We start from the raw sequence: 26,613 nt of genomic DNA, 5'->3' as shown, positions 1-26,613 counted from the left end.
GAATGCACGTGGAGACGTGAAGGACCCAGGAAGTGTTTTGGATTGAACTTGATCATGGGAATGGCTGATCCCCAGCACCTGGGCACGCCTGTGAGCGAACACAGGGGGTGGAAGGAGGAGGAAGGACAGGAGAGGTGGCGCACCGATAGTTGTCGTGACCAGGGCAGCGCGGCGGCCTGAGCCCCAGGGGGTGGTCCCACGGGCTCTGCGCGCACGCTGTCCTTTGGTCCTCACTGTGATCTCGTCAAGCGGGATGTTACTATGTCCATTTTACTTCAGGAAACTTAAGTTTGGGCACTTAATTTTTTTAAATTATTTTGAGAGAGTGCGCACAAGCAGGGGAGGGACAGAGAGAGAGAGAGAGAGACAGAGAGAGAGAGAGAGGGAATCCCAAGCAGGCTCCAGGCTGTCAATGCAGAGCCCAACGTGGGGCTTGAACCCACGAACGCTGAGATCATGACCTGAGCCGAAACCAAGACTTGGACGCTTAACCAACTGAGTCACCCAGGCACTCATTAAGTTTGGGCATTTTGAAGGCCTTTCTAAAGGTCACACATCCGTAAAGGGCACAGCCTGGACTGGATGGTCAACGGCTCTGCCATCCTGTGGGACTCCGATTTCTACCTTCGCTTTGGTGGTTTCCGTTTTAAGGGCAAAGGTGAAGTTCAAGGGGAATCTCTCTCAAACAGGTGTCAATCCAAGATTACCCCATCCCCCAATCCTGAGAGTGGCGGATGCAATCAAGACATCCACAAGAGGTTAATAAAAGCTAACAACCCTCACAGTTTCATATTTATGGTCAAGGGACCACCCGCCCAAATGACATTACACTATCTGCTTTTAAAAGCTTCCAGAGAATGGTGCAGGTGACCCAAAACCAACGGTCTGGTGGATTTGTCTCGTGTGGACTATACGGTATCTGAGAAAGAAAAAAATTCGCCTCTACTGAGAAATCAGGAGCTTTTGCATCGCACTTTGGTTTTCCTGCCTCTCTCTAAAAATCAGAACACTCAGGGGGCGCCTGGGCGGCTCAGTCCGTTAAGCGTCCGACTTCGACTCAGGTCATGATCTCGTGGTCCGTGAGTTCGAGCCCCGCGCCGGGCTCACGGCTGACAGCGTGGAGCCTGCTTCAGATTCTGTGTCTCCCTCTCCCTCTGTCCCTCCCCTGCGCTCTCTGTCAAAAAGAAACAAACATCCAACAACAACAAAAAATTCGGGATGCACCGGTGCTGGGAAGTGGGGGAGCCTGCCCAGAAGGGTTGGGGGCACTCTGGCCTCACTTACAGTGATTTTGGCTTTTATGGCTGCCAGCTTCTCCTGGGCGGCGGTGAGGTCCGAGGTGACTCTGCTCAACGCCTGGCGCTTGGGCTCGACGTCGCAGAACACCTCGTAGAACTTCACGATGTTGATCACCCAGGAGCAGAGGCCCGCAGCCGCGTGAGACTTGGTGGCCACGAACTCGGGGTTGAACTCTGGGTCCTGCAGATACGGCCTGATGGCCTTGAGGCAGTTCTCGTGAATGTTCTCTTTGTCGAAGTTGACGAGGGAGTCCAGGAAACTGTCCACTTTGGCCATGCTGACCTTCGCGGCCTTCCAGCTCCGGTCCTTGGGGACCCTGCCCCCGGGGGCGATGAGGGTCATCACCGCGGCCGTGACATTGCTGACTGCCAGTGGCGGGGTACCAAAGGACTTCAGCTCCGTCAGGTTGGTCTAAGGAGAGAGGAGGAGGTCGTGAGGGGCGAGCAACCAATGGGCTTTCTACGTCCTGGGCCGCTAATGGGAGCGGGGCTCCCGAGCGATCAATCTGAACAGGCTGCTTTGAAGCCTGCCGAGCCCTCTGAATTTGAAATGTCATGACTCATCAAAAAGGAACCAAAGCCGGTCTCCGGGGGCTCCAGACTTCCCGAACGGCGAGCTGAGGCTCAGCTCTGTGTGTTCGGCTCTTTAACAGACTCGCGGCCCATTAGAGACGCACGATTATTTCACATTCAACGGAAAAAGAGAGGGATGCCAACGCACCCTGAAACGGGCAGCCCGCCATGAATAAAAGATAAGGTTATTATAAATTAATTTCCATCCTGGATGGAAAAAAGAACGGCACTGTTAACCCAACCAATTTTTTTTCCCTTTAATTAAACTCCTTTCTTCCATCAGCTCATTCTACTGCACTTGACCGTCCTGATAGCAAAGTGACATTTTCTGCCAAGAAATAATTCGGGCCGAATAATTCGGCACAGCCTGAGCCGTCACTGCCTCTGCCCACACGTGGGTTTGTCCTCGGCCCCAACTGTCACTTGCCCTGGGAAGATGTGGTCCGAAAGGGTTGGCTTTCCCAAGCTGTCACTTCAGCTCTCCAGGCCTCCGTGTTTCCATCTGCAAATTGGGAGCAGACAGACCTGCTAATCTGTACGTGAAACTGTCATGAACGCAGGTGACGTTGACTTAAGGTCTGCGTGACCATCGGTGGGAAGCCTGTGACCTCACAAGCGCTCGTTGTGGGAGCTGATTTTGTAAGTGGGGGAAAAAAAATCTTGATTGTGAAGATTAGGTCCCCTGTGCCAAATTAATTTGGGGGTGCTCTTGGGCCTGGGAATCTACAAACGAAGGGGGATTATTTCTAGCACCTTCCTCATGGAAGCCTCTGGGAAGATGCTCCATTTGCTTTTGCAATTATTTTCTTTAAAAAAAATTGTTTTTTAACATTTATTTTTGAGAGAAAGACAGAGCATGAGCAGAAGGGCAGAGAGAGAAGGAGACACAGAATCGGAAGCAGGCTCCAGGCTCCGAGCTGTCAGCCGTGAGCCCGACGCAGGGCTCGAACCCACGAACCGCGAGATCATGACCTGAGCCGAAGTCAGACACTCAGTCGGCTGAGCCACCCAGGCGCCCCAGCTTTTGCAGCTGTTTTCACATTTGGTCTTGAGAACCTGTCAGGGGCAGGGATGAAGGACAGCACCTGTGTGAGTGTCGTGCTGGCACTCCTGCCCTGGTGACCTCTGCTGGGGGGAAAGGGGCCAGAGTCAGAAAATATAATCAGAAGCAGAACCCTGCAAACGTAAAAATTCTGTAAGTTCAGCACGGTCAACGTACTGAATTAAGAAAATACAAAAATGCATGGCAGATGAAGTTGACTTTCTATCACCCAGATATATCGCTGGTAATATTTCCATGTACAATAAAACCTTAGATTGTGAGTAACTTGTTCTGAGTGTTCCGTGAGACGAGCGAACATTTCTAATACAGTTTAACTTGATAAAGGAGCGATGTCTTGCGCTCGGAGTAGTATGGGATGCCGAAAGTCACATGATCACACCTGAGCCAATGGTTCTTGAAATTCACTTTGATGTATGAGTGCTTTGGATCACAAGCATGTTTCTGGAACGGATTATGCTTGTTCACAGACCAAGGTTTTTTACTGTAATTCCTTCCAATCTCTTTTTTTTAATTTTATTTTTAACATTTATTCATTTTTGAAAGAGAGCATGAATGGGGGAGGGGCAGAGAGAGAGAGGGAGACACAGAATTGGAAGCAGGTTCCAGGCTCTGAGCTGTCGGCACAGAGCCCGACGTGGGGCTCGAACTCCCGGACCGTGAGATCGTGACCTGAGCTGAAGTCGGATGCTCAACCGACCAGCGCCCCTTTCCAGTCGTTTTTTTTTTTTTAATTTTTTTTTTCCCAACGTTTATTTATTATTGGGACAGAGAGAGACAGAGCATGAACGGGGGAGGGGCAGAGAGAGAGGGAGACACAGAATCGGAAACAGGCTCCAGGCTCTGAGCCATCAGCCCAGAGCCCGACGCGGGGCTCGAACTCACGGACCGTGAGATCGTGACCTGGCTGAAGTCGGACGCTCAACCGACTGCGCCACCCAGGCGCCCCGAGGACCTTCTGGTTTCTACTTCTCCCCATGCACGCTTCTGTTTTGCATAGCAGAAACCAGTTTCTTCGTGTCGCAAGGCGTGCGACCTACCTCGCTGCCCTCCACTTGCCTTGTCACCTCCATCTGTCACTAAGCTCCGCCTCCAGTCACCTCCTTCTAGTGCCCTGATGGCCAAGCTCATCCTTCCCTCAGGAGCCCTGCCCGGAACACTTCTTCCTAAGCTATTTGCCTGGCTCGTCCCTTCTCATCCAGAAGGATCTCAGTTCAGACACTGCCCACTCACAAAGACTCTCCCGTCGGCTTCTGCTGCTCATGATTTCTTATGGGCTCCTTGATGAGCTGCAGAGAACTCGGGGCAATCAGACACGATCACCCCTTTTTCCTTATTGGATCTCCGTATCCCTCTCCTTCCAGAGAAGAGGGACCCCATCTGTCTTGTTAACTAATGAGGGAGCGTGGGGCAAGCGGAGGGCAGAGGACAGGCTAACAGCACCCCCTCCCTCCAGGCGGGATCTGTGTGATATTCCTGGGACACGCCTGCCTACCCGAGAACAAAGGAACGGGGCTTAAGTGCTGGCCGTGGCGACGTGGGAAACTAAGGCAAATGAAAAATTCAATTCCCTTATTGCCTACCGCCCACTGACAAGTCCTTGAAACGGACAGAGTGACCGTCCTCCAGGAGCTCAGCTGCCTCGATGACGACACTTTGCTGGGGGCAAAGAGAGAACCTTAGCTTAATATTATCCCAACCTCGAGGATTCTGCAAGTCAATTTCCTTTATCTCAGCTGCCCCAAGATATATGCTGGCAATCGTACTCTAAGCTTATGGCCCCGATATGCATCTGAAGGGTCTCATGACTGGGGTTTTATTAGATGGTAATAAATGGTGTTTCCTTAGCAACAGCTAGCCCCTCAAGGTCCTGGAAACCTTGCTTCCAAAATTCCTTAGAGACTTATGCTTTCCCTGCCCCCCTCCCAACCTGAGGGTATGTAACCAGTCTCTCCCCACAACCCCAGGGAAGCTCTTCCTGCCCACGGGTCCTGTCCCCGGGCTTTAATAAAATCACTTTTTTGCACCAAAGACATCTTTTTCAAGAGTTTTTTCTTGGCCATCGGCTCTGGACCACCCCACCATCACCCCAGAACCTCATCATTGTAGCTCCGGTGTCTGGAACAGAAACCGGAACCCAGTAGGCGTTCATCAACATGTGGGTCGAACACCCTCAGGGGATGAATGGCTGTCAGCAGCTTCAAGGTCACAGCCATCACATCGCAACCAGAAGGGAAAGGGACTTTTTCCTCTCAAAATGTCCTGGGGAATGATCTTGTTTAGTTAGGCAGGGCTCCTACAGCCAAGCAGGAAGAGAGGGGTCCACTAAAAGGAACACAGGGTGGAAAGAAACATTTCTCAGAAGGCAGGCAAGGTTTTAAGCAGCAAACATCAGGCGCGGTGCGCTCTGGCTTTCTCCACCCCCCCTCCTGCCATCAGGCTGCTGTTCTCGCTATATCAAGGGATTAGTAGTAAATATATATATATAAAAACCTGTAGGGGAGCCTGGGTGGCTCAGCCAATTAAGCATCCAACTCTTGATCTCGGCTCGGCTCACGATCTCACAGTTCCTGAGTTCGAGCCCCACGTCTGGCTCCGTGATGACAGCTCAGAGCCTGGAGCCTGCTTCAGATTCTCTGTCTCTCTCTCTCTGTCTCTGTCTCTCTTTCTCTCTCTGCCCCTTCCCTGCTTGCACACACTCTCTCTCTCAAAAATAAATACATAAAACATTTTAAAAAACCTGTAATTTTAGAAATAAAAAGGGAAGCTCTCTTACAAGAAAATGAACAACAACAACCACAGTTGAAACAAGTAATGAACAAAAGAAGAAATCTAAATATTTGAAAAGATGTCCAAGTCTCATCAGAATGAAAACATCTATAGTTTTTTAAAAAATGAAAAATAGGGGCGCCTGGGTGGCGCAGTCGGTTAAGCGTCCGACTTCAGCCAGGTCACGATCTCGCGGTCCGGGAGTTCAAGCCCCGCGTCGGGCTCTGGGCTGATGGCTCAGAGCCTGGAGCCTGTTTCCGATTCTGTGTCTCCCTCTCTCTCTGCCCCTCGCCCGTTCATGCTCTGTCTCTCTCTGTCCCAAACATAAATAAACGTTGAAAAAAAAATTTAAAAAAAAATGAAAAATAAAATGTTTGCTCTCTTATGAAGAAAAGTGAAAGTGATTGGAAATGTCTAAGATTGGCAAGGATGTAGGAAACGCAGTATTCACAAATAGAGGCAAGAACAACCATTTTAGACAGTTACTGGTCATTATTTATACACAAAAAAAGAGCATATTCTTGGCATCCGCTTCCTATCGCTTCTGCAACCAATTAACGCAAAGTTAGAGACTTTACGCAACGCAACACGCAATGGAGGTCTTAGCTCACAGCTGTGGGGGTGAGAAATCCTCAGGTCAAGGTGTTGGCAGGGGATGGTAGGGCCGGTTCCCTCTGGAGGCTGCAGGGGAGACTCTGTCGTGTGCCTCTTCCGGCTTCTAGAAGGTTGGCCTCATCCCTTGGCTCGTGTCCCCATATCACATCTGCTTTTCCCCTACCTTCTGCCATCACATTGCACTTGGGGTCCGCCTGGATACCCTCCCCACCTCAAGACCCTTGACTCAATCATGCCTATAAAAAGTCACACTTGCCATATGAGGCAAGATTCACAGGTTCCAGAGATCAGGATGTGAGTATCTTTGGGGTGGAAGAGGCATTATTTAATCCTGCCAAGTTGTTGTATCAAACTATCGTCTTCTTGGCCCAGAGAAATAGTTGCATATGCAATAAATATTTATGCATGGGGATATTTGCATAGGAAAAAAAACACAAAATTAAACACTCAACAATGGAAAAATAGCTAAAAAAAAAAAAAAGGGGGGGGGGTATAATTAGAGCATGGGATCCTATGAAGAATTCAAGTTTCAATGTATGTACCGGCATGAAGTGGTCTTACTTCATGAGGCAAAGCAAGTTAGTGTTATCCGTTTATATTTAACATATGACATATTTTAGGGCACCTGGGTGGCTCAGTCAGTTAAACATCTTCGGCTCAGGTCATGATCTCGCGGTTCATGGGTTTGAGCCCTGCATCAGGCTCTGTGCTGACAGCTCGGAGCCTGCAGCCTGCTTCAGATTCTGTGTCTCCCTCTCTCTCTGCCCCTCCCCTGCTCGTGCTCTGTCTCCGTCTCTCAAAAAATAAACAAACATTAAAAATTAAAAAAAAAAACGACATCTTTTACATGTGCATTTGTACAAATATAAATGCATAGAAAGATGGCTGGAATGGATATGCCAGATTATTACAGGAGTTCTCTTGGGAAAGAAGCAGGGTTGGGGTGAAAAAGAAGGTGACGTTATATTCTACCCTATATATTCTACGCTATTTGGACAATTTTTAATAATGGAAAAGACACTATAGGTTATTTATAGAATACAGGAAATAAGTTCACTGTAAAAAACGTATAGGAAACACACGGAAAATTCTAAGTGACTTTGTAAGGGGGAGGGGGGCGGAAAGACCATGAAATTGCAAAGCAAAACCATTCCTCAACTGGGGAAGGAAAAGTTACACTGGATTTATTTCAGTTTAGCGATAAAAGTGAAATAAAACTGCCAAAGCAGAGACTTAACACCGGGCTCTGACTTACAGGTGTTCTTTATGTATTAACTAAAGATTTAATGTTAACTTTGAAAAAGAGGAGAAGACAGGGAGGTGGTCATTAAATACCGGGAGTCCTGGGAACGCAGAGGGTTTGAGGGCACCCCAGGGATCCTGGGGTTCACGAAGCAATAATGCCTCCATCACACGGCGTACAGGCTGATCTATTCATTCGATTCCACCAGGCGGGGGGCGGGGAGGCGAGATCGACAAAGGGGGTCAAAAGGTACAACTTCCAGTTATAAGGGAAATAAGTCCTGGGGATGTCATTTACAGCACGGAGACTGTAGTGACGATACTGTGCCATGTATTTGAAAAGAGAGGAAATCACGAAAGGTCTCGTCACACACACACACAAACCTACGCGTGGTGATGGACGTTCACTGGATTTACTGTGGTGACCATTCTGCAATACATGCAAACACTGAATTATGATGTTGTGCACCAGAAACGAAGATCCTTCTATGTCAATTATACCTCAATTAAAAAAAAAAAATGTTGTCTCCCGCGCCTGGGTGGCTCGGCCCGTTAAATGCCTGGCTCTTGATTTTGGCTCCGGTTATCTCTGACCCCAGCTCTCCAGAAGCCATGGCTGGCAATTTCTTCCCTCGTTTCTTCCAGATTTTGCTCCTTATTGATATGGAACATGTTTTGTTTTTTTTCATTTTAGAAGTTAGCAAGTGGCTTCCTCCTCGGAGTGGGAATATTTTAGCTATTATACTGCCCTCCCTTTTGCTCCTACTTATTACGGTTCTATCAACTTTTTTCGTTCGGTTAATGTTCAGTGAGATTGTGACACGATTATGATCATAAATACTGTTCACCTTGGGTTATATTATGTATCTTGTATATGCTGAATTTTTTTTTTCTGAAATTAATGAGCGCTTTTATTGTTTGTTTCCTGCGAAGGTAACTTTTGGGCAAATACCTGAAAGAGGGAGGCATGGGGGTTTGTATAGGAAGAGCACTGCACATAGAGGTGGTTGCTTGTTCAAAGGTCCTGGGGTGGGATTGTGCTGGGAGTGTCTGAGACACAGCAGGACCAGTGTGGGGGGTCAGAGGGACAAGACGAAGGCTAGTAACTGGCATCGCAGAAGAGGGAACTGGGCAAAATTGTAAGGTCTCCCGGGCCACTTTGGGTTTTATTCTGAATATGATGGGAAGCCAATGGAAGATTCTGAACAGAGGGATGATGTGGTCAAACTGCTGTTTTAAAAAAGATTATTCAGGTGGCTGTAATGGGCAAAGACAGAACTGGGGCAAGGGTGCAAGCAGGGAGGCCAACTGACAGGCTACTGCAACGGTCCAGGTAATAGGGGACAGTGGCTTGGACCAGAGGGGTAGCGGCAGAGAGGACAGGAAGCATTTGAATTCAGGATATATTTGAAGGCAGAATTGACAGAATTTGCTGACTGGTTAGGGCAGTGTGACATAAGGCGCTCACAGATTCGCACCGGCCCCTTTCTATGTAACAGAGAAGAGAAAACGAGGAGACAAGAACCTCAGCGATGTGTGCCAGGCTCTGCAGCCGGCTGGAGGAAAGCACCTATCATCTTGCCTGGCACACAGGAGGCACTCATTAAAAATGAGTTTCATGTCCTTTGTGGCGGAAGTGTTGAGACTTTCAAATCCACCGCTATTTCCCGTACCGTATCTCATCGCTTCCACGAGGTCCACCGCTATATGTTTATTTCCACCAACGACCAATCCGCTCACTAACCGGCCAACTAATTAACCCGGAAGTATTTACGGGCGTTCACTTTGTTTCCAGTTTTGCGGAAACAGAAGTGATGATGCGGGTGATGGTGACATCGACAAGAGCCAGCATCGACTGGGCGGCTCCCATCTGGTTGCTACGTTTCAGGCATGATCTCATTTCGTCCTGATGACAACCTCATGGGGACTGCGTCACTGTCGCCTCCATTGCTCAGATGAGGAAACAGGGGCCAAGCAAAGAGAAAATCACACCCAGAGCCAAACCCAGTATTTGGACGCGGCTCATGTTAAAAGTGGTCTCGTGTTTCGTGCTCGGGAAATCAGAAAAGGGCGAGATTGATCCAGAATGTTAAGTCTGATTTTAGAATACGGGTAGGATTTAGACGGGAGGAAGCAATAGGAGAGGGAGCCCTAAACAATGGTGGTGGGGAGGGATCTAGGCTAATCAAAGGCCGGGAGGCCGGCCAGTGGATGACGCTCTGAGGGGCAGCCTGGCTTGGCTGTGCTATAAGGTTCAGGCTGAGATGTGGTGGCGTAATAGGGCCAACTCCTACTCCACCCGATGGTACCCAAGTTCCTAAGGAGAACCTTGAGTTCTCTCCTGATGTAGGTAGAGGCCTGTTTATGGCCTGAAAGAGGGAGGCATGGGGGTTTGTATAGGAAGAGCACTGCACATAGAGGTGGTTGCTCGTTCAAAGGTCCTGGGGTGGGATTGTGCTGGGAGTGTCTGAGACACAGCAGGACCAGTGTGAGGGGTCAGAGGGACAAGACGAAGGCTAGTAACTGGCATCGCAGAAGAGGGAACTGGGCAAAATTTTTGGCCCTAGCTGCCTTAACCTTTAGGGGATCCAGCCCCCCCCCCCATCCTTAGATATACTAGAATGCCCTCGTAACTCAACTTCCAATGTATACGTAGCTATATGTCACAGGCTTCTACAGCGTTCCTAGTTTAGCTTTGGATTTGATGAGGCCCTAAACCACTGGATGCTACCTTCCAAAGTGAGGCGTGAGATGGAGGTTCCAGAAGGCCAGCGCTTTGCGTCAAATGCCTCACCTGCACTGAGGGTGTCAGAGTCAGCAAGTTGGGGACTGAGAGAGAATTTTCCGTGAGACCTGCTGGTGAGTCCCACCCACTCTGCCTTTAAAGGAGGGCGTGGGGTGTAGTCCGCATGACATAGTGGATTGGGGTCTAATGCATACCCCAGAAATCTAGAATGTGTGAGAACAGCTGGCTAGCCCTCCTACCCCCACCCCCGCCCAACCACGGAATGAGGGAGAGTGTGTTGCATGGGTGGGTGACATTCTTAGTGCATTTGAGGAAAGGAGGCACAGGTGTCCCCCGTGGAGCTGAGGTGAGCTGCCTGCACAGCACGGATGGGACAGGATGTCTCAGACCTTGGCCAAGTGGCCCACGTGGAAGGGCATGTGAATTGCCAAACTCGGGAGAGGAGGAGAAAGCACCCTGCAGGGGAGAGGTCCCAATGACTGGGGGAGGGTCTCCATCCAACAGAGAGAGGGTCAGCTTTTCGGTCCTTCTCTGCCACCTGCTCCTCATGACCTGAGTCTGTCCGCCCCCTTTTCTCCCTTTCTCCCCTTGGCCCCTCAGCCACGGTTATCCGAGCGGGAAAGAAGCGTAATCGCAAAAAGGCGATAAAAGGAAGAAGGAGCTAATTCTCACCTGTCCAACGCACACATACCTGGGATACATTTCACGGGAATCCAATCAAAAGCACCTTGTGAATACGTCTCAAAAGTCATGCCTGTCCTACCAAATGGTTATGGATAGGGCTTGACTTTGATTGATACACAGGTGCCGTGAACGGTGGAATATTTGTGAATTTTGATTTTGTAGGGCTCCCCCCCTCCCCATTTTGGAGCCAACATGGGTTTTCGTCTCCTGTCCTAAACATCTCCATAGGGCCTCCTGAGGCTCGTGCGGCCCGTGGTACGAAATGGGTAAGACGACCACGGGCTACTTAGCTGGACGATCTCTGCACTTGGATCCTGAGGGTGTGAGCTCCAGTCTGGCTCTAATGAGGCTTGTGACGCTGGACAAGTGGGTGCTCCTCTCGGGGCCCTGGCTTTGTCATCTGTGGAGTTGGGGGGCGGGGAGGGACTAGCTGGCATCTCCTGTTCTGATTGGTTCTAAGACTCACGCCTCTGGGATTTCATTGGTCGTCTGCGGAGCCTGGCACACCGGCGGTTTCAATAAATGGTGGCGTAATGAATAAACCCGTGACAGCTGGATCCCACCCTGAGCCTTCCAGCTTTGCTCTTGTACCTCTTTGGGACACCAGGGTACCGCGCTGTCTTTGGGTCGGAGGGGCCTCCCCCTGGCCCCGCGAGGGGCGAGCAGACGGGACGGATGATCGTCCTACCTTGTTGAGGGTGTTGAGGGCTGCCTGGGCTGCTGTGAGCGCCGGCTCCGCTTTGGCCAGGTCGTCCTCACAGTCCTTCTGTTTCTGCTTTACTTCCTGCATGATGAGGGCCACCTTCCGCTCCTCCTCGTCCGCGATGGCTTTCTCTCTGCTCACCTTGTCCGTCTCTATGCCCACCACCCGGATCAGCTTGTCTGCGTCCTCATTCTTGTGTCTCACCTCCACTTCCTGGGTGGCCAGCTTGGCTTTCAGATCATCTACCTGCGGCAGAGAAGCGCTGGGCTTACTGGGAGCAGAGGGAGTTGGGACACGGCCCTGGGGGTCTGACCCTATAGAGGAAAACGGCCAACTCCTGAAGCGAAGGCGCCTAAGCTGAGCTCTCACCTGGGACCAAGCGCCCTGACCCCGTGGGCGGAAAGGGGCACTGGACTCTCTCTTCTTCCTCCCTCTATGGTAAATGTGGCGGATGGAAGATTCTAAGCAAGATTCTCCCTCGTGCCCACGTGACTTAGGCTGCTTCCCACGGCTATTGGTGCCTGCGTCTCATAAAACTCCTCCTGCCTCGTATACTACTTGGTGCAGAGCGGGCCTGTTGTAAAAAGCAGTCGTTGTCGGGGCGCCTGGGTGGCGCAGTCGGTTAAGCGTCCGACTTCAGCCAGGTCACGATCTCGCGGTCCGTGAGTTCGAGCCCCGCGTCAGGCTCTGGGCTGATGGCTCGGAGCCTGGAGCCTGTTTCCGATTCTGTGTCTCCCTCTCTCTCTGCCCCTCCCCCGTTCATGCTCTGTCTCTCTCTGTCCCAAAAAATAAATAAACGTTGAAAAAAAAAATTAAAAAAAAAAAAAAAGCAGTCGTTGTCTAATTGGAACTGGCCACCGTGAAGTACACCGAGAATTTAGCAAGTTACAAAAAGCGAGTACGTCCCGTGCATCCTGAAAGACTGAATGTACGAACAGACAGCGGCCGGGCCGCGTATCAAAGTAGAACGCTGGCCCACAATTGCAATCTCCTGGCGACCAGGAGACCAACCCATTATCTACAATAACCAGCTCAGGAAGCCAGACTCCCGAATACGTCACAATCCAGGGAGACAAACAGACAGCAGCCTCTGCAGCAATCGGTCCCGGATGGCCAGCACTTGGTTAACAACGGACGACTTCCTTAATTTTTGCCCCTGCTTCCCACTTAGGAGCAGCCAGAGAAAGTCAAACACGCTCCCCCAACTGATCACACAGGATGCCCACTTCTAGGGAGCCCCCCTCCAGCTCCGCAGGCCACCAGCCTCCATCGGGACACATCTGACACCTTTCCTTTCTGCCCACCAAGAAGCCCTCCCACCCCGCGGGCTGCCTTTGAATCTCTGCCCAAAACCAGGTGCCCGCTGGAGCCAGCTCTGCGTAGAGAGCGTTCATTTGGTCTCATTGGTTTGGTCTTAGTCTAGTTCCGCAGTCCTTTCAGGAACAGATGACCAGGTTGACGCGGACCCAGTGGCCCAGACCAGAACCCAATGGGCTCTCCCCATCGGGCCTCTGAATTCATATGCGTTTGGAGGAAGTGAAGAAGCTCCCCACGGAGGAGACCGTTCATTTCTCTGACCCCCTGGAGAAGGAGGCATGGTTTTCTATGTACAGTCTGTTCCGGAGAGTGTGGTGGTTCTCGGAGTGTGGTTCCCTGGACCACCACCGACAACAGCATCCCCTGGGTACTTGCCAGAAATGTAAACTCACAGGCCCACTCCAGACCTACTGAGTCAGAAATTCTGGAGGTGGGCCTGGCGATCTGTGTTTTAACAGGCCCTCTGGGTGAATCTGGTGCCCACCTAGGTTTGAGACCCAATGGCCTGGTTTTATGGCCCTTTCATCTGCAGAAAGAAGACTCAGATCTGTTTATTTCTGGGAAGTAAAAAAAAAAAAAGCCATTTGTATTTGCAACAGGGCCCATAAACTTTACATCGCAAAATGCCCTCCCGCCTCTCATTTTTCTGCAGTCTATTTCATGCAACAACCCAAGATTACTTCAGAGCTCCTGGAATACGTCAAACAGATTCAAATGCTTTATGATACAAAATGCATAAGGGGAAAAATAAAACAGAGGCTTAGATGCTGCTGATAATTCCCTTTTCATGGCAGATCAAAAGAAAAGAAAAGGAAAGCGGGGGGTGGGGGGGGGGGGAAGAAAGAATGCTCTTTAATTTTGTGTATTCATGGAAACTGGAGACTTTTTGTTAACCTCAAATGAAGGCCTGCTCCCGAGAACAAGTCTTATATTCCCGTGCTGGAAGGTTAATCCATTTCTAAATCCCATGGTTCAGCTGCAGGGAGTTATTTCTACAAGGACAAAGATGCAATTGTAAATCAAAATGATTGAACCACATAATCACTGCAGTCAGCAAGCACACCAGTAACTTTTTGTTCCTTTTTAAATCTGGGGAGATTTGAGAAAATTGGAGTGGGTTTTTTTTTTTTTTTAATTCTGTTGTTGTTGTTTGTCTGTTTGTTTTGTGGCTTACAGATAGGGTGTACGACCTCAGGCCCAAGGTAAGCAAACACCAGCACTGTGGATGGGAGCTTTGTAGCTCTCGAGCTGTGACAAGAAATGACACAAGGGTCCCGCCAGTCAGAACTAGGCCGCTCCACACAAAGCTGAAGAGAGGGCGTAAGTCAGGCTCGTTTCATGGCTCTTTGGCAACAGAACAGGAAGTTTACGTAGGTTAGAACAGGAAGTCGCAGTAGGTCAGAACAGGAAGTTGAAAGAGGTCAAGTTAAAATTTCCTCTTCTCTTCGCCTTTATTCAAAGCATTCGAGCCCCTTCCTTGGATCTCTTCCTCTTTAGACACCCACCCCCGCCCCCAGATAGGAGGGTCAAGGGGGAGAGGGACAAAAACAAGGAAGAGACCCTCTCTTCAGTCTTGCCACCTCCATGAATATAAGTGGGAGGGGAATGTCAACTGAGTGGAGTGCCAAGAGGCTGGTGGTGAGAGACCGTCCTCTCTCCAAGGACCAGGAACATGATGCCAAAGAGGAAGGCCAAGCTTCCTGGGACCTTCTCCTCAGAGCCACAGAAGGAAGAGAGAGAACCCGGGATCATCAACAGCAATCCCTAGTGTGCAGAGCGTTAGAGGCCCAGAGGTCTTTGCCTTCTTACCCCCCGGGTCCTTCTGTTCACCCACCACGTTCTCCCATGAATTCACACTTCACTTCTCAGACGTAGGCTTCTCTTCTTAGACGTAGTGGTTTCCCATCTGCAGTAGACATCTGTTATATTTGTCTACCTAATAAAACTTCTCATCCCTATATTGGAAATACAGTTTGAATTTCCCTTGGGGATTATTCCCTTCCCTAGTCCTCGTGGTTTGGGTGGGGCTGACTCCAAAGGTGGTCCTTTGATCCTCACTTGGCCAAGGAGAGTGTCGAAGTCACAGAGAATGGTTCACGTATGGGCAAACCAATGATATGAAGAGGCCAATCAGAGCTACTGACCATTTACCCCAGGAACTTGCTATAAAATCCTGGGAAAGATGAACTCCTCCTTATGGTGAAGTTGCAAAGCAGGCAGAATAGAAGTCTGAGGTTGGTGGGGCCATGGGGTTGCCTGCCTGGACAGGGACATTTAGTGAGAATCTGGCTCCAGCCCTGTCAAAATTAAGCTCTATCTCTGAATTTTCACTTATATGAGACAGCTTGTTTTATTTTTTGTTGTTGTTTTGCCTAGACCAACTTCAGCCGGATTTTGGTCAGTTGCCATCAAAAGGATCTGATAAATATATCATGTAATCTCATTCCTCCCCCCCCCCTTCCCCTCCTGTCTTTTCCTTTTCTTCTTTTTTCCTCTTTTTTTGCTAAGTGAATTTGAATTCATTTTTTTTTTTTTCACTTGCACCAAAAGAGTCCTGATGCCTACATCATGGTAAATTACTGAACTGTCAACTTCAGGTAAATTCGGTGGCCTGAGATTCTTTGGAAGCCCGAGAAAGATTGAATTTAAGAGTCTCCAGACGCACAGACTTGGGGAGTAAATCTTACATGGAGGGAACTGGTAACGAACTGTAGGCCTCTTATGAACATTTCTTCAGTCCAACAGCCCTTCTCCCTCACGAGGACACTTGAGCTAGGTATAGAAGTGAGGGTGCCAGTGTGTCCCGAAGATGCCAGGAGATGGCGTGAGACCCAGGTCAGGGGTGAGGGTTCTGATGGTGCTAAGAGAAGGAACAGAAGTAACGCCACCCTCACATGAGGCAGCAGCAAAGACAGAAGATGCCACCCAAAGACCCAGCGGAACCAGCCACCCTCAGCAGAGCCAGTGAGAGCTGGAAGACCACACATGAAGCTTCACCAGCTGCCTCCTGAAACCACCAGCAGCGAGATGCAAAGGGGCAAAAGACCCTTCACACGGAAACAGCCCCAAGGTGGAACTACACTCTGAACTGACTGCTCTCCAGAGACTTTTTTAACCTGAAGTGACCAAGTCGACCAGAAAAGTAAGATTAAGAGCTTCCTATTCTTAAACACAATAACTTTTTTAATGTTTATTCATTTTTGCGAGAAAGCAGGAGAGAGCGGGCGAGCGTGGGGGAAGGGCAGAGAGAGAGGGAGACAGAGAGTCTGAAGCAGGCTCCGAGCTGTCAGCACAGAGCCTGATGTGGGGCTCGAACTCAGGAACCACGAGATCGTGACCTGAGCTGAAGTCGGACGTTTTAACCAACTGAGCCATCAGACCCCCCGAGAATTTCCTACTCTTAAATGAAAAAGACGGATCTGGAGCTAAGCAAATCTCGGTACAGAAAAATAAAGTGGTGTTTCTGACCAGGTGAGTCTAAGCGTGAAACTGTGTCTGAAGTTTATAAACTTTAGATGACCATATAATTATTAATTCTTGTCATTATTATCATTGCTGCTCCTAATATTGTGATCGTTATTAAACAAATCTGGAGTCCATCTGAGCCAGAGTGGTGAGATTCATGTAGCCCACTCCCGCTGGATTATGAATACCAAAATCTGTCATAAGTGGGTAGTAGGATACTTATACAATATAATTCAAGTCATTACCCTTGTACCAAGATTATGGGGATATGCTTAAGGCTTTTTTCTACAAAGGAACAATTTCAGATGAAGGCTTTACATCAGAAGCCAAGATAGCATTTTTACAAGAAGAATTATCCTCATAACCATCCATAAGTATGAAATATACACCATGTACACAGTATTGGGGGACCCACCCTCCATCCCCACTCTAAGCTTGTAGGTGACTCATTTGCTTGGTTGCCTAGCCATCTGTCATCTACCCGTTTATCCACACACTTAGAGAACACCTACTACGTGCCAATGAATCCTGGTGTCTGCCCTTGGGTATCATGCCGCCGTGACAGTGTGGCAGGACATATACGAGAGAAGAAACATAAGGCCGGGATGGAACCACAGAGAATGGAATGAAAATCTTCTCAGAACTTAGAAGGGGCTTCTGCGAGTGGAGGGAGCAAACCGTTTACGTCTTGACAGTCACAAGCAGGCAAGTCAGGGGCACACATAAAGACACAGAGATGTGAACTAGCTGTGGAGATTTGGGGCGACTCCAACCAGTCAGTATTGCTGAATGCCAGGGTACAATGGGCTCGAAGGGAGGAAGAAAGGATGGCGAAAGAGGCAAGGGTATAGTTTGAAAGTTCTAGAAAAGTTCAGAGAGTCTGAAATGTAATGTCTAAAACATTAGGGTCCACGTTAGAGAAAACTCAATGTTTCGAGCGAAGATCAGTCTGATAGCCGGACAGGGGCTGGTCCAGAGCTATGCTGTCTAGTTTGGCGAATGAGCACCTGAAATGTGGCTTGTCCCATCTGAGACGTGCTGTAATTATAACCGCACACACACTAGTCTTTGCAGCCTCGTAGGAAAAAAAATATTTCACCAATAACTTCTTCATACATTGCTTACCTGTTAAAATGATAATATCATGGATGTATTGGGTTAAATAAAATGTATTCTTAAAATATATGATAAAATTAGGTAAATTTAAGATCTAATGTTAGAATGAAAGCCACTAGTTTCCTTTTATTTCTTTTGATGCAGTTAATAGGAAACTGAAATTTGCATTTATGACTTGCAGGCTATTTCTCTTGGACGGGGGGTCCAGAATGTTGGGAGAGGCTACACAAAATGCCATTCATTCATTCAACATTTCACACATGCCCCCTCTGTCCAGGTAGCATTTTAGGCATGTGGGACACATCAGCAAACAGAACAGATAAGGATCCCTGTCCATGCCGAGGTCGTCTGACAGTTGGGGATCGACAGCAAAAAGTAAACACAACCAGTACGGGAAAGAGGTGAAGTCGAGCCCCGTAAGGGACCTGGGAATGGGGTGGGGTTGCAGTTTAAAATGGGGCCATCAGAATGGGATTCACTGAGAAGGTGACATGTGAACAAAGACGTCGAGATGAGGGAGTGAGTCGTGGGGGTGAGAGAAGGGAGAACACGCAGGGAGAGGAAACAGCCAGTGCAAAGGTCTGGCGTGCCTGAGGGAAGAGCAAGGTGGCGGCACGGCCGGAGAGGAATGTCGCGGGCATGGGGCAGCGGAAGATGAGGTCTGACAGTTTGCAGGGCAGGGTGGGAGAGCAGACTGGGGCGCCACTTTAGCGAGGGAAATGGGGGCCATCTCAGGGTTTTGAGCAGAAAAGTAACGTGCTCTGATTCCTGTTTTGAACGGATCCCTCTGGGTGCTCCGATGATGACGGACCCAAGAGGAACAGAAGGAGAAGCAGACAAGTGAGTTGGAAAGGTACTGTGGTTCCCCGGGTAGGATCAGTGGCCTGGGTCAGGGGAGTAGCAGCGTGGGAGGTGCACAGTGGGGGGATTCGAGGCTCGTCTGAAGTTAGGGCCAATGGCGGTTTTCTGATGCTTGGGCACTGGGTGTGTGTGTGTGAGAGAGAATTGAGAAGGGTCAAGGATGACCCCAAGGATTTTGGCCTCATGGGTGATGCGAGAGGTTGCAGGTGACGCAGGTTCGGCACCAGGGAGACACTGCAGAGTTCCATGTATTGAAATGACCTAGGTAAGAAGTGTCTGAATCAAGACATAGAAAACGGGGATACAACAGGAGGGTACACTTGAGACACGTTTAGGAAATGTACAGAAGTTGTTAATTCTTAAACGGGTAATGAGGGAAGGGGAGGAATCGAAGGTAACTCCCCGCTTTCTAGGGAACTGGGTAGATGAAAGTATCACTCGTCGAAGTAGAGAACTTTGAAGGAGAAGAAATGGAAATTGATGCCAGGACTGAAAAGAATTCTCCATTCTCCACACGCAGGTACAACTGGGTTCGCCGAAGGTACAATCAGTCTTCTCCTGGGACGGTTGGAATTTCCAGAGGACAGGGAGGGGAGGGAGAACAGGGGCTGCTAAGATGACAGCATTCAGAGGGCACCATACGGCAGGGGTGGGGGAGGAGACAGGGAGAGGAAGAAGTGACAGATGTTAAGAATCTGCATTCCGGGATTCTATCTTATGCTGAGTTCTAGAAGTTCAGAGATTGAGGGTACTGGAAACACTAGAAAGTGTTGGGAGAGAAGATGTGACATTTCCACAACCACAGTACATATGCCGGGTAAACTGCTAGGCCTTTGCTTGGGTCTGTGTCCCTCGACCTGCCCTGCACCGTAGCTCTGGGAAGGGGTGTGGTCATGGCATAAATGGAAACCAAGAAGCATCATGGACAACTGGCACGTGTCATCGGTGGACAAACATTGAGTTTGGACCGAGCTCGCCATGCCTGAAGGCACAGAAAGAAAAAGATAAAAGGGTCTTTCTAGAAATATAGGACAAGGATGGGAAAACCATGTAGGAGGCTAAGAAGAACACAGTTCTGCAAATGACGTACTACCAGATCTAGGGAAAACCTGGAGAAAGCGGCCCACCATCCTTGGTAGGATGGTTTCTGTGACACCGTTGCAGGAAAACAGGCTGAAATAAAAAAGCAATAGGATGCATTGGACAGGGAAAAGGATGAGATGGGGAAGGGCTGTTAGGATATTAAAAATGTAGTAGCATAATTAAACCCTTCCCTGTAAGCGTAAGAAGCAGAAGCAGTATTCCACAGTACGAAACTAGAATTGTCCGGGATCAATGTGAAAGGCTCTCTTAGAACACAGAGGGAATAAAAAAGCCGAAAGAATGAGATCAGTGAGTGAGAACATAATAGATGCGGGACACAGAGAAGCCATCCGGCAAATCATTGCTCCTGGAGGAGAGGCCAGGCCAGATGAACGACATCAGATAACAGAAGACAGCTTTTTCTGAGCAGAAGACATTCTCTGTGAACAGATTGCAAGGGCTCACTGCACCCCACTAACTGCACTGAAATCCTCTAGATCTATTACATCTCCCGTTCAAGAAACAGAAGCGGGGAGAGAGGACAACTCAGAAGAAGCAAGTTGAATAGTTAGTCCAAAGGCAAAGCTCTGAAACAATGACAATAAGTGAAAGGCTTAGGTATCCGTAGGAACACGTAATTGAAACAAACTCGTTCCCTTTGGAAGAGGAAGTAGAAAAATCTTACCAGGACAGGACAACAGGGGCCTTCTTTCGATGGCCAACCACTTAGGGACACACGAGGAAATGCAAGAAATGAGACAGGATTTAAGAAATTAGGTCCCAATGGTGCTTTGACAGATGACAGAGTAAGACACAAAGAAACCACAGAGAATCGGTACAGTTCGGCAACCATGTCTTTTTGGTTTTGGAGATGGAGGGGAAGTGGACTGGAGAAGAAAGGAAGGTGGCGGAAGAGGAGGAGAGGGGTAGCAAGCAAGAGAGAAGAGGTGCTCCAGAGGATTCCATCATCAGAAGGTGGCAGCAGACCAGACCTGAAGTGGACAGCGTGCCCTTCTGCAGGGAGAGCTCAGCCTTAACTTCTGGAATGGTTTCTGGTGACTCTGACGCCTCTGGGGAACCATAAGTGATTTTCAGGCCTGGACTGTGATCTCTCCAGTTCCCCGGAATGGGGTGCTCCCGCTCCCTCTCAGTGCCCCGCATGCACAAGCCATGAAAGAACGCTACCCACCTGGGCAGAGGTGCTGTGAAGCTTCAGCAGTCCGTTCTCGAGACGCTCCGTTTTGGACCTGAGCTCTTTTCCATGTCTGCGCAGCAAGCTCTGGTAGAGTCTGATGAACTCCAGGAATGACTTAGGGGTTGTGTAGTTGTAGCGTTGCTCGTTGCTCAGATAAGCCTGGGACATCTGGTTGACACTTGTGTGGACAAAGGCCATGAACTTGCTAATCGACTGCTTGACGGTGGGCTGAAGGTGAAGAGCAGGAAATCAGAGTTACTGTCTGGACGTGAAGACGGGCGGTGGTGGCCCACCCTGCTCACTGCCTCGCTACATGGAAGGTTTTGCTCCGACGACTCTATCCAAGCTTGAACTTGAATCCTGAAACTCTGGACATGGAATTCCTTGTACCCGAGGTGGAGAGGATCTTGACGAGTGTCTCCTTTGCCCTCTTACCTCAATGCCTTCTGTGTTCTGCAGGAAGCGGAGGCTGACAGACTCCAATGCCTGCCGAGGCCACTCGTGGAACCAGTCGATGGCTGTGCAGTTCACAATGGCTGGAAACTTCCTGCTGCGGACCCTCAGCTTGTTCCCCACAGGGGAGAAACAGAGAGTCACCTGAGAAGTCATAAGGGTGGGGAGAACCAAGAAGGTATCAGAAGTTCTCACAGGGAGATAGCTATGGCTTTAGGTTCTTTATTTCCCGGAAAGTTGGGAAACACATCCAATGGAGTAAAAAAAAAAAAAAAATCTGTCAATACCACCCAGGCTTCTCACCAAGAAATTAAGAAAGCTGGGACTGCATGAGGCAAGAGGGAGGCTACTGCCCTTGAATCAGATGAGAAGGGCAGCCTTGCAAAATTGCTCAGGCTGAGAAAGTCGCTCCACCCACACTGCCCACTCCCAGTACAATCAAGAAGGACAGCTATGTCCAAATTATCAGTAGAAGTTCTCGCGAACCATCTGTGGTCTGCCTACCCGGCGCAGTAAATCCTTTTATACCTTCAGTTGTCGTCGGACCCGATCTATAAAGAATTTCCAGCAGTTCCCTCTGTTGTCTACCAGACCTTGACTCTTGACTTCATTCCTCACGTTGTTTATGATGTTTTCAACTTCGTCATCGGAGTAGAGGTCTGGGATCTCTCCTGGGAGAAATGGGACACAGAAGGGCAGCTTTCGCATCTCTCTGCACAATGCAATTGGACATGAGAGGCTATCCAACTTGGGGACACAAGGCCCGTGATTTTTGTGGCCATGCCCCACCATTCCTGCTGGTGAAATTAAACAGACACTGTATCTACTCCAAACCCAGGGCAGAGAGATGATACTTGAAAGAATGGAACAAGCTACATGGCACCCTTTTGTCCTGGGCCAGGAGTTCGTGGCATGAGGGCTTTTAACTGTCTATGTCTTTTACTTAAGGAATTTATTTACTAATTATTGTTAATAAAAAGTTTGTTCCCAAGGAGCTTAAGATTTGGTAGGAAGAATAAAAGAGATGTAAAATACTTATAAGACCACAAGTGAAAGGGGGGGTAACATACAGACAAATCCATATATTGATGAAAAATGAACTATCCCTTTCTATTAGAGCAGAAAGGGAGAGAGCGGGAATGGCTTCAGGGAACTTAGCTTATGGTAAGTATGACATCTTAAAATCAATGGGGAAAAAATGAACATTCAATACACAGTATTAGGAAAACTGGAATCTGAAACAAACAAACAAACAAACAAACAAACAAACAAACAAACTATGGTTGGATCCTTATATTCCACTGTATGCTAGGATAAATTCCAAATGGGTCAATGACTTCACCATAGAAAAGAAAACCATAAAAATGGCAGAAGAAATGAGGGCAATATTATATGACCTCTGAGTGGGGAAGGACTTCCTCATTGTAACTCAAAATCAGCATGTTTTAAAAGAAAGATAAATTTGATATATTTAAGTTGATATATTTTATGTAAAAGTGTAAGTTTGGTATAAAAAATAGAAACAAAACAACATGGTGAAAACATAGGCAAAGTATAATAAAAGCAAAACCAAAGAACCAATGAAAATAGGTTTCTTAAAGAAGACAGACAAATGGCCAGCAGGTTCATGAAAAGGTGCTCAACACAATTAGTTATCAGGGAAATGCAAATGAAGATCACAATGAGATACCCCCTCCCACCTGTTAGGATGCCTATTATCAAAAAGACAAGAGATAATAAGTGCTGATGAGGATGTGGAGGAAAGGGAGCCCCTGTGCACTGTTGGGAATGTAAACTGGTACAGCCACTATGGAAAACAGTATGGAAGCTCCTAAAGAAATTAAAAATAGAATAAGTACCGTGGGATCCAGGAATCCCACTTCTGGATATATGTTCAAAAGAAAAAAAAACCAGATCTCCGAAATATCCATACTCCTCTGTTCACTGCAGCATTATTCACAGTAGCCAAGATCTGGAAACAACCTAGGTATGCATCAGTGGATGAATGGATCAAACAAATGTGACATATATAGGAATATTGTCCAGGCTTAAAAAAAAAAGGAAATCCTGTCATTTGCAATAACATGATGAACCTGGAGGGCATTATGCTAATAAGCCACAGAAAAAGAAAATTATTGCATGATGCCACTTACGTGTAGAATCTAAAACAAACAAACAAAAAAACCCAGTCAAACTCCTAGAAATAGAGTAGAAAGTGGTTGCCAGGAGCTGGGGGGTGGAGGAAATATGGAGAGCCTGGTAGAAGGGTACAAACTTTCAGTTATAAGATGAATGAGGCTTTAGGATCAAATGTATAACATAGTGGTTATATTTGATAACACTGTACTATATAACTGAAATTTGCTAAGAGCTGGAACTTAAATGTTCTCATTCCTCAAGTTTTAAAAAGAAAATATGTGTTTAACTCTGATTATAGTTAAACAGTTAATCCCCTTAATATGTAAATATTATAATGTTACATATAATAATATTATACATAAATATGTAAATAAAGTCTCCACAAATAAAGGAAAAAACCAATAATTCAACTGTAGGACGTGGATACAGAAGAGAGCTCACAGTACAGGAAATACAAATACTTCTTAAATATATGAACAAATGCTTTAGTCCACTCATAGTAATAGAAATGTAGTTTAAAACAATGCCTCAATATTAATTTTGCAAGACTGGCAAAGTTCTGAAAGTTCGATAAAATCCTGTCTTACACAACATACGGTGAATTAATCTTTTAAAAAATTCTAACTAAATACATAAAAATGCATGTATGATGACCAAGTAGGGTTTGTCCTAGAAATGCAATGATGGTTAGGTATTAGAGAAATCTATGAAAATAATCCACTACGTTAATAGATTAAAGTAGATAATTACAATATGACCATTACAAAGACACATAACATTTCTAAAATACTGGTAACAAACTAGAAATAAATACGATTTCTCTTACTCTATCATAGACGTCTATTGCAGACTCATTGCAAACATTATACCTAAGAGTGAAATACTAGAATATTCCCTTTCAAATCGGGACCAAGACAAGCATGATTGCTATTATGTTTCCTAGTCAATGGTATATAGGAAGTCCTAGACCATGCAAAAAATCAAGAAAAGGAAAATGTAAAACAAGAGTTAAGACAATCATAAAATTATTATTGTTCAAAATCTAATTTTCTACGTAGAATATCTAAGAGAATATACACGTAAACCATCAGGATTCACAAGCACATTTAACAACAAGCTTTCTGGATATAAATCAATATTGAAAATAAAATGGCAACTCTATACTCAAGCCCCCCAAAATGTTCCTTTATTCTTTTTTATCTTTTTAAGAAAAGATTTTATTGTTTTTTAAGCAATCTCTACACCCAACGTGGGGCTCAAACTCACAACTCCGAGATCAAGAGTCCCATGCTCTGCTGACTGAAGTGGCCAGGGAAGAGTAAAGGATAAAGAACAGCCATGACATTTCTGAAGCAGAACCAGTGGGAAGGATTTTCCCTACCAGAAATCAAGCCTCCTTATAAAACGAAGTTAATTTGGGGCGCCTGGGTGGCTCAGCTGGTTGAACATCTGACTCTTGATTTTGGCCCAGATTATGATCCCAGGGTCATGGGATCGAGCCCCACATCGGGCTCTACACTCAGCTTGAGATTCTCTCTCCACCCCTCCCCTTCCTTGTGCTCTTTCTCTGTTAAAACAAACAAACAAACCAAAAAACCCAAACCTATGTTAATTAAAACAATGCAAAATTGGTATGGGCCAAATATATAGAACACCGAAGGCAACATCTAGAAACAGACCTAATTATAAACAGGAAATTGCTATTAAAAATCAGTGTGCAGTCACTGATTGATGGATTAATCAATAAGTGATGTTAGGTAATTCAGCATTACGAGTAAAAAATTAAAATTAGAACACTATATACAAATAAATTTCAGGTGGATTAAAGACATAAATATGAAAAGTAAAACACTAAAAATTTAAAAATAAAATGCAGGAGGGGCGCCCGGGGGCCCTGTCGGTTAAGCGTCCAACTTTGGCTCAGGTCATGATCTCGCAGTTCGTGAGTTTGAGCCCCGCATTGGGCTCTGTGCTGATGGCTCAGAGCCCAGAGCCCACTTCGGATTCTGTGTCTCCCTGTCTGTCTGCACCTCCCCCACTGTGCACTCACGCGCTCTCTCTCTCTCTCTCAAAAATAAATAAACATTAATTAAAAAAAATAATAAAATGCAGGAGATAACTTTTATCATGTTGAATAGAACAAAAGTTCTGAACAGTCTGGAGCATTAAAAAGAACGGTTAAGTTTTACAGCGTTTAAACTAAATCAGCATGACAAAAGTCAGATGCAGACTTCAAAAGAGATTTACACCCCATATAATGAACAAAGTGTTAGTATCCAGAATATATAAGGAACTCTTAGAAATCCGTGAGAAAAAAACAAGAAAGCCAAGAGCAAATGGTCAAACTGTATAAATAGGCAACTCACAGGAGAGGAACAGCCAATAAACCCTCCAAAAGATGCTCAAGGTCACAAGTAAAAAGGGAAAGAAAACGATGAGATTTCATTTCACGCCCATTGGCAAAAACTAATGTGTGAGATCAACCAAGCACTCATGAGGTTAGGAGGAAGCAGGTATTCGTGCGTGACTGGGCAGGGAGCAAATTTGCACAACTACTCTGGAGAGCAGCGTGGCACTTTTTATAAAGTTGAAATATCCATCCCAGACAATTTAGTAATCTACATTTTGGGCACCGATTGGAAAGAAACTCTTGTACGTGCCCACTGCAAGTTTCTATGCTGCAACGTCATGATCGCACGGGAGTTTTATTGCTTTCCGCACATCCAGAAGAGTTCGTAAAGAAATACAGAAACACATAAAGGGAAGAAAGTCAACGGGGGTGGTGAGAGCATAAAGACTGTGAAGGAAGAGTCAGAAATTGGGGAGAGACAGCCGGGCAGAGCAGAGTTGTGAATCAGGGGCCAGGGGGTGGGCTCCTGGCTCAGATGGAGGATTTGGCCTTGGGGAGGAGGCATGGTCACCTTGGAGGACAGGAGAAACCCACAGAGACGTGGGGACAGGCTGTGCGGTATGAGGAAAGTTGGGAGTCTCATCCTGAAGAGTCAGGTCTTCTCAATGAGAGAGGACAGTGGGTGGGGGAGGGAAGCACTGGAATCGCTCAAATCTTGAAAACACTGGATATGATGTGAAGTGGGCGTGGCTCATGGCCAGGATATTCCATGGGCCCTGGGAAAGCTCTTCCCCATTTCCAGAACAAGGCTTTAGACGGGTACTGAGGCCATCTGGACCTGGAATCACAGGAATCCACACCCACACGCTTCTTCCTTCCTCCATAACCAACACAGAATTGTGAGCATCATAGAAATGCTGGACGTGGAAGGAGCCACGGGGGCC

General features: G+C 47.4%; 1 protein-coding gene across 1 annotated transcript in view; it reads right to left on the bottom strand.

Moving 5' to 3' along the window:
• Positions 1-26,613, bottom strand: part of DNAH9 (dynein axonemal heavy chain 9) — a 332,285-nt gene that overhangs the window by 94,027 nt on the left and 211,645 nt on the right. Inside the window, exons 47-51 of the mRNA XM_043585501.1 lie at positions 21,709-21,851; positions 21,163-21,324; positions 20,722-20,955; positions 11,676-11,936; positions 1,285-1,710 (exon numbers count right to left, since the gene is read on the bottom strand). Coding sequence (XP_043441436.1) covers positions 1,285-1,710; positions 11,676-11,936; positions 20,722-20,955; positions 21,163-21,324; positions 21,709-21,851 — 1,226 coding nt within the window. The remainder of the gene's footprint in view (positions 1-1,284; positions 1,711-11,675; positions 11,937-20,721; positions 20,956-21,162; positions 21,325-21,708; positions 21,852-26,613) is intronic.

This window comes from Prionailurus bengalensis, chromosome E1 (genome assembly GCF_016509475.1).
Source record: "Prionailurus bengalensis isolate Pbe53 chromosome E1, Fcat_Pben_1.1_paternal_pri, whole genome shotgun sequence".
Taxonomy (NCBI): domain Eukaryota; kingdom Metazoa; phylum Chordata; class Mammalia; order Carnivora; family Felidae; genus Prionailurus; species Prionailurus bengalensis.
Note: the sequence above shows the minus strand (reverse complement) of the source record. Positions and strands in the feature narration are given on the sequence as shown.